Source organism: Heterodontus francisci, chromosome 34, assembly GCF_036365525.1.
Source record: "Heterodontus francisci isolate sHetFra1 chromosome 34, sHetFra1.hap1, whole genome shotgun sequence".
NCBI lineage: Eukaryota > Metazoa > Chordata > Chondrichthyes > Heterodontiformes > Heterodontidae > Heterodontus > Heterodontus francisci.
In genome coordinates, this window is record NC_090404.1 from 21,948,391 (window position 1) to 21,956,993 (window position 8,603).

An 8,603-nucleotide genomic window follows, 5' to 3' on the forward strand; every position below is an offset into this window, starting at 1 on the left:
AAACACTTGCTGGGGAAAGATATAACGTTTCCACCAGAACACGCCTTGAACACTAAAGTTTTAGTTAACGGAATTGGCGGGGAGCATATACCCGTACCTTTATATAAAGTACGTCTAGTGAGTGACTTAATATCTGGGATAGCAACTGTAGGAGTTTCCAGTTTGCCAGTAGACGGAATTTAACTACTCCTAGGAAATGATTGGGCTGGATCAAAAGCATCAGTTTCTCCTATAATTATAGAGGAACCAAGTGAAGTTAGGGAAACGGAGCAATTACATGAACAAGTTCCAGGAATATTTCCTACGTGTGTTGTCACTCATGCAATTTCTAAACAGGATGGATTGTCAGAGGTACAAGTGGCACCACAAACAGATGGCCAAGTATCTGAAATCTTATTTAGATCGTCCAAATGAGATGTTTAACAGATCTTCTATCATTGCAGCACAGCAAACTGATCCAGGGAAAAACCGAATAGCACAGACGGTTCTGACAGAAGCTGAGGCAAAAGGATTTCCAGAAGGCTATTATATGGAAAACGGGGTTTTGAGGAGGAAATGGAGACCACCTCATAGACCTGCGGATGAAGACTGGACAGTTGTTGAACAAATAGTGGTACTACCTAAATATCACCAGGGATTATTAAGATTAGCACATGGCATTCCTTTTGCAGGACATAGGGGAATTCAGAAGACCAAATCAGGCATAAGTCAAAATTTGTACTGGCCAGGTCCTACAAAGGATGTGAGACAATTTTGTAGGACATGCCATAAATGTCAAATGGGGGAAAACTGCAACCTACCATAAAACCAGCACCACTAGTTCCCATACCAGTGATTGAGGAACCATTTAGCAAGATATAGGTACACTATGCAGGACCCTTGTCAAAAATAAAAGCAGGACATCAATACATACTTATTTCATGGATATGGCTACTCGATTTCCAGAGGCCATTCCTTTGAGGACAATTACTGCTAAAATAGTAGTTGAAAAGTTAACCCAATTCTTTCCGAGATATGGGTTACCACTTGAAGTTCAATCAGATCAAGGTTCTAATTTCAGGTCGAAGATATTTCAAGAAGTCATTGGCAATTTGGGTATCGGACAGTTGAAATCTTCTGCATATCACCCACAGACACAGGGAGCTTTACAGAGAGGTACTATCAGACTCTCAAAACAATGATTGGCGCACACGGTCACGAATATCCGCATGACTGGGATAAAGGGCTAGACTTTCTCTTATTTGCCATCAGAAATTCACCGAATGAGTCTACAGATTTTAGTCCTTTCGAATTGGTTTACGGACATGAAGACGTCCTCTAAAACTCATCAAAGACAGATTCTTAGAACAAAGGAATGAATCTTCAATACTAGGCTATGTATCTGTGTTCTGGGAAAGGCTCACAAAAGCTTGCAGTGTAGCTCAGCATCCCAAGCTAACATGAAAAAAACGGGCAGACAAGAATGCAAAAGCCCACAATTTTCAACCAGGGGATGAAGTATTAGTATCGTTACCGTTCCAGGGTGAAACATTAAAAGCATGATTCAGTGGCTCATATCAAGTGATCAAAAGAGTGGGTAAGGTAGATAACTTGATTGACACCCCTGATCGCCAGTTGTGTCATATCAATATGTTCAAGCAATATTATCACAGGGAGGAGGTATGTCAGGTAATGGGGACTGTCGAGAAGGAAAAGGATAGTGAGGATGAGGCAGAAGGAGACCTAGACAATTCTCAGATGGAACCTCCAACTCTCCAGTTAGCGAATATAGAATGGCTAGGAAAATTGGACAACATGCTTTTGTACTTAGATGCAAAACAACGTGAAGATATAATCAGGCTTTTCACAACATTTGAAAGAGTCTGTAGGAATAAGTTAGGATGTACAACTTTAGCCACACATGATGTGGACATAGGGGAATCTATTCCTATAAAACAACATCCTTACTGCTTAATTCTAGACAACAGGCCCAAGTAAAAGCAGAGAACAAATACATGCTGGAAAACAACTTAATTGAACCTAGTCAGAGCAGCTGGAGTTCACCAATAGACTTAGTGCCTAAACCTAACGTGTCAAACCAACTTTACATAGACTACAGAAAAGTCAATGCAGTGATGAAGGCAGACTCCTAGCCAATTCCTCGCTTAGAAGACTGCATTGACAGAATGGGCAGTGCTAGTTTTCTTCCAAAGATTGACTTTTTAAAGGAATACTGGCAAGTTCCTTTGACTCCTTGAGCTAAAGAAATATCAGTTTTTGTCATGCTAGATGGTCTTTATCAGTACCAGGTGATGCCATTCGGGCTAAAAAAAATGTTCTAGCCACTTTTCAGAGATGAATGAATCAGGTGGTAAACAGTGTTCCCAACTGTGAAGTGTATCTTGTTGATGTACTAATATCCAGTAACACTTGGAAAGAACACTTAAACCAGCTAAAAGCTGTTTAAAAAACTGCAAGCAGTGGACTTAGTGGAGTCCCCTATCCCTAAAACCAAGCATGAAATCATGAGGTTTTTATTACAGGAAGTTTGGACGGAATTTTAGTACTGTGGCTGCTCCATTAACCGACTTACTACAAAAAAGAAAACCAAAGTAGTATGGTCAAATGAATGCCAGGCATCTTTTTAAAAGCTAAAGGCAATCTTAACTAATGAAACAGTGTTGGCTGCTTCAAATTTTGCTAAACCCTTCAAGATAGCAACTGAATCCAGCGACCTGGGTTGGTGCAATCCTATTTTAGGATGACGAATTGGGCATAGAAAAACCAGTAGGGTACTTTTCAAGAAAACTAAATGGCCACCAAAAAAAAGTATTCCAGTGTGGAAAAAGAAATATTAGGACTAATAATGGCGTGTAAACATTTCAAAGTATATGTCCGCCAAGCCTACAAAGAAACACTGATATACACTGACCATAACCCATTAACATTTGTGGAAAAAAGTAAAAACCGAAATGCTAGAATATTCAGATGGAGTTTGTTGTTACAGCCTTACCATTTGAAGATTGTACATATTTCAGGGGGAAAATGTTATTGCCGATGCTTTGTCACAAATTTAACCTTGTTACATGAATAACAATAGTACAAAGAAAAATTGAGTTAAGTACCAGTAGAGTGAATGGGGGCATCAATGTGAAAATCTAATTGTGTTTTTTTTTTCAGTTTTTATTATGCATTGTAATGAAACATATTCAAGAACGGCGTTTCATTTTGCCAAGTGTGGAGGTGTCATGGGAGTGGGTTTTTTTCTCTGTTTTTAAAAACTAAGGGGGGGGGGTGTGGTCTGTGTGCCTTTACGGTTGAGAGTTTTTATTTTCACTGGGAACAGTGTGTGCGAGCTGCAAGCAACAGCAGGAGAGATGAGGTCACATGCCGTATTGTATCAGTTTGACTGTGTGTAAAGACTGGCTAGAACTGGTTTGATCTGGCAGACTTGCAAAGCGTGCTCTGCCCTGACGGAAGAATTTGTCTCCCTCAGCAGCAAATCTACATTGGCCCACCGGCTGTGTTTCACCTCAAGAGGAAAAGACCCCTGGAAAGGAATCTTTGCACTGCTGGAGGTAGCAAATTCTTTTTTTTACTTCCAGTCTCTAAGAAGTCTCTGCCTCTGGAGTGATTTTCTGTAGCCTTCTGTGTTTCAGGGAGTTCTGGAAACTCAGTAAAAATTCTACTGTTAGACTGCTAATTCAAAATCTAAATAGACCTATTGTTATACTCCTTGTTGAAAGATCTGTGTGACACCTGCTGCAGCCGAAGTGCCGTTAACACCTATCCATTACAGACTGTTCATCAAACTCGCTTAGAAACTTCAACTCTGGGACACCTCACCAAACCAGGGACGTAAACCACCAGGACTTACAACCCAGCAATTTATTTATTCCTAAGAAACAGCTCTAATTTAAAACATCATTTTTAAAACCGGTTAACCATTGGTTTTTGAATGTATGTATGGGTGCAAGAGGATTAGGAGGAATAAGAAGTTATAAAGTCTTTTCAGACATAGATTTATCTCAGTATTGTTTAAGATTTAGTTTATTAATAAATAGTTGATTTGTTGTTTTTCAAAGATACCTGGTTTGGTGTGTTATAAACTGGGGGTTAATAAAGTGTTTAATTTGGCAAATTTCCAGTAGGTGGGAAACATTAATAATATTCTGTGACCTGTGGCGTAGTGGGACTGAATTGACAGTGCATTACTCCCACCTGGGTCATAACACAATGCCTAACCACACATTGAAGAAAGATGGCCAGTTATAGTCCTTTTTCACACTGACTCAAGGTTTACAGTGTGACTGGGGCAGCACACAGAGAAAGTGGAAATGAACAATGAATGGAATTCAGCCATACACCTGAGCAAACCAATAAGTGGAAATTCCCGATCACTTCATTGCTGTAAAGCACAGGACATATTCAGTTTATACAGCTCATGCTCACTACAGGATATTCACATGCAATAACAGTTTGTGCAGGGTTTTCAGAAATTACTTCAGACACACACTGCTGTGTAAATGGAAGCAAGTTTCAAATTCCTATTGACAAACCAATGTTTTTGCTGCAGACCAGCAACTTGCCAGCTCCTGATCCTGCACCATTAATTTTAAGCCATGTCAGATGAGCTGTGTCCATTCTCAGGTGGTCTCTGCTGAGATATCCCATGGAGGCAAAAACAAACATTGGGAATTGGTCATTTACAGAAGACTGGCACACTGAAGTTGTGAAGGCGTATGCAGTTTCACCGACTTGCTATCCTGGTTTAAGTTTATTACCACCAAGGTGGAGAGTATAAAAATAAAGATGACTTAAAAACAGGTAAAAACAAACACTGGGCAGCTTTGTGGTTGGCCAGCATTGCAAATAAAAAAAAAATCAGAATTGTCAGTTGCAATTTTTATCAATGCGTGTCTTTTGGACAAAGTTGGAAAGGGAGTAGCCAATGGTGAATTTCCGAAACCTCAATGGCGGAAATCCACTATTTGGTGGAAATTTCTCATCCTCGAGTTACTTGTGAACTCGCTGGTGTGTCAGAAGGTTGGATGACCGAGTGAAACGTTTCCCACACTCTGAGCAGATGAACGGCCTCTCCCCAGTGTGAACTCGCTGATGTCTCAGCAGGTCGGATGAAGTCGTGAACCCATTCCCACACTCTGAGCAAGTGAACGGCCTCTTCCCAGTGTGAACTCGCTGGTGTCTCAGGAGCGCAGATGAACAGGTGAATCCCTTCCCACAATCTGAACAGGTGAACGGCCTCTCCCCAGTGTGAACCCGCTGGTGTCTCAGCAGGGCAGAAGAATCAGTGAATCCCTTGTCACACTCCGAGCAGATGAACGGTCTCTCCCCAGTGTGAACCCGCTGGTGTCTCAGCAGCGTGGATGAACAAGTGAATCCCTTCCCACACTCTAAGCAGGTGAACGGCCTCTCCCCAGTGTGAACTCGCTGGTGTGTCAAAAGTTGGGATGGTGCGCTGAATCCCTTCCCACACTCTGAGCAAGTGAGCAGCCTCTTCCCAGTGTGAACTCGCTGGTGTGTCAGCAGGTGGGATGACCGAGTGAATCTCTTCCCACAATCATGGCAGGTGAACGGCCTCTCCCCAGTGTGAACTCGCTGGTGTCTCAGCAGGGCGGATGAACAGGTGAATGCCTTCCCACACTCTGAGCAGGTGAATGGTCTCTCCCCAGTGTGAACTCGCTGGTGTGTCAAAAGTTGGAATGAAGTAGTGAATCCCTTCCCACATTCTGAGCAGGAGAACGGTCTCTCCCCAGTGTGAACTCGCTGGTGTCTCAGCAGGTGGGATGAAGTAGTGAATCCCTTCCCACACTCTGAGCAGGTGAATGGTCTCTCGCCAGTGTGAACCCGCTGGTGCTTCAGCAAGTGGGATGAAGTAGTGAATCCCTCCGCACACTCTGAGCAGGTGAATGGTCTCTCCCCAGTGTGAATTCGCTGGTGTTTCAGCAGGTCAGATGAAGTAGTGAATGCCTTCCCACACTCTGAGCAGGTGAACGGCCTCTCCCCAGTGTGAACTTGCTGGTGCGTCAGAAGGTTGGAGGAAGTAGTAAATCCCTTCCCACACTCGGAACAGATGAACGGCCTCTCCCCACGGTGAATGTGCTGGTGTGTTATCAGGTGGGATGAAGTAGTGAATCCCTTCCCACACTCTGAGCAGGTGAACAGCCTCTCCCCAATATGAAGTCGCTGGTGTGCCAACAAGTTGGATGACCGAGTGAATCCCTTCCCACACTCGGAGCAGGTGAATGGCCTCTCCCCAGTGTGAATGTGCTGGTGTGTCAGCAGGTCAGATGAAGTAGTGAATCCCTTCCCACACTCTGAGCAGTTGAACGGCCTCTTCCCAGTGTGAACTCGCTGGTGTTTCAGCAGGGAGGATGAAGTAGTGAATCCCTTCCCACACATGGAGCAGGTGAACGGCCTTTCCCCAGCGTGACTACGTTGGTGTACAGTGAGTTCAGATGATCGCCTCAACCCAGTCCCGCAAAGAGAACACCTGATCGGTCTCTCGTCAGTGTGAACACATTGAGGGATCATCAGTTCAGCCGAACGTTTATAGCAATTCCCACAGTCTGGACATGAAAAAGACTGCTCGTCAGTGTGAATTCGCTGGTGTGTCAGCAGGTCGTATGATTGAGTGAATCCCATCCCACACTCAGAGCAGGTGAACAGCCTCTCCAGGGTGCAACTACATAGATGAGTTTTCAGCTCAACTGGATAAACCAATCCCTTTTCACAGTCCCCAGATTTACATGGTTTCCTCCCAGTATGACTGAACTTGTGTTGCGACAGGCCAGATGATCGGCTGAAACCTCGTCCACACACAGAACACGTGTACAGTTTCTCCCCACTGTGATTGGTGCTTTTTCCTTCCATGTTAAAAATCTGTGATATTTGGGTTACGATAAATTAGGCGACTTCTTCAGATCCTGATTTGATGTTTGCTTTGCATTTCACGGCTGCAATTCCTCCGCTTCCAAAACCCTGTGAAATTGATTTAAAACAGAAAAAAAGAGAGTGTGAGAGAATCCACAAAAACACAAAGGCAGGTTGTGAAATGGAGCTGAATGAATCTGGCAATTTATGGGGCCGACACTAGGAAAAAGTGACCATGAAAGCTGCTGGATTGACGTACAACCTCAACTGGTTCACTAATGTCGTTCAGGGAAGGGAACCTGCCACCCAGTCTGGACCGACACAAGACTCTTCCGTCTATGGGAGGAGAAAGAGAGAGAGAGATGGGGGTGCGGGGAGTGGTGGGAGGGGCAGGGAGAGGAGAGGGATTTTATACATCTACAACTCGACCAGAACTTTGGCAGAACCTCCCAAACCCTCAACTTCCATCATCTAGAAGGTTCAGGGTAGCAGGTTTATGTGAACACCATCACCACATGCCAAAGACTTGCAGGTTGATAGGTAAATTGGCCATTGTAAATTGCCCCTAGTATAGGTAGGTGGTAGGGAAATATAGGGACAGGTGAGGATGTGGTAGGAACATGGAATTAGTGTAGGATTAGTATAAATGGGTGATTGATGGTCGGCACAGACTCGGTGGGCTGAAGGGCCTGTTTCAGTGCTGTATCTCTAAACTAAACTAAACCTCCAAGTCACACACCATTATGAATTGTCTGACATCCAGTACTGGATGAACAGAAATGTCCTCCAATTAAATATTGGGAAGACTGAAGCCATTATCTTCAGTTCCTGCTACAAACTCCACTCCCTAGTCACCGACTCCATCCCTCTCCCTGGCAACAGTCTGAGGCTAAACCAGACTGTTCATAACCTTTGTGTCATACCTGACCTCGAGATGAGATTCCGACTGCATATCGGTGCCATCACTCAGACCACCTATTTCCACCTCAGTAACATCGCCCGACTTTGCCACTGCCTCAGCTCATCTGCCTCTGATACTTACATCCAGGTATTTGTTACCTCTCAACTTGACTATTCCAACACACTCCTGGCCGGCCTCCCACATTCTACCCTCTGTAAACTTGAGATCCAAAACTCTGCTGCCTGTGTCCTTACTCGGACCCAGTCCTGTTCACCCATCACCACTGTGCTCACTGGCCTACACAGGCTCCCAGTTAAGCAGCACCTCCATTGTAAAATCCTCATCCTTGCTTTCAAATCCCTCCATTCCCTCCCCCCTCACTATCTCTATAATCACCTCCAGCCCCACAACCCTCCGAGAGATCAGGGCTCATCTAATTCTGGCATCTTGAGCATCCCTGATTTTCATTGCTCCACCACTGGTGGCCGTGCCTTCAGCTGCCAAGGCCATAACCTTTGGAAATCCCTCCCTAATACTCTCCGCCTCTCTACCTCACCTTCCGTGCTCCAAACACTTCTTAAAACTCACCTCTTTGATCAAGCTTTTGGTCATCTGCCTAATTATCTCCTTATGTGTCTCAGAGACAAATGTTGCTTTATAAACACTCCTGTGAAACGCCTTGGAACATTTTATTACATTAAAGGGGCTACATAAACACAAGTTGTTTTTAACTTGGACGTATATTACTGCTCCTTTATCATTACTGGGTGAAAATCCTGCTGAGGCCTACAACGGGTGTTTCTGAACCCACCCCACCCACCAACTCCAT

At 44.1% G+C, this 8,603-nt stretch overlaps 1 protein-coding gene across 3 annotated transcripts in view; it reads right to left on the minus strand.

Annotated features, from left to right (window-relative positions):
* Positions 1 to 2,003: 2,003 nt before the first annotated feature.
* Positions 2,004 to 8,603, minus strand: part of LOC137349195 (zinc finger protein 850-like) — a 45,641-nt gene continuing 39,041 nt past the window's right edge. For 2 of the 3 annotated variants that reach the window (XM_068014618.1, XM_068014620.1), the window contains one exon: positions 2,004 to 6,981. In XM_068014618.1, coding sequence (XP_067870719.1) covers positions 4,996 to 6,873 — 1,878 coding nt within the window. In that variant the 5' untranslated portion in view covers positions 6,874 to 6,981 and the 3' untranslated portion in view covers positions 2,004 to 4,995. Of the gene's footprint in view, positions 6,982 to 8,362; positions 8,573 to 8,603 lie in introns of those variants that run through there. The other variant, XM_068014619.1, reaches the window with a different exon arrangement.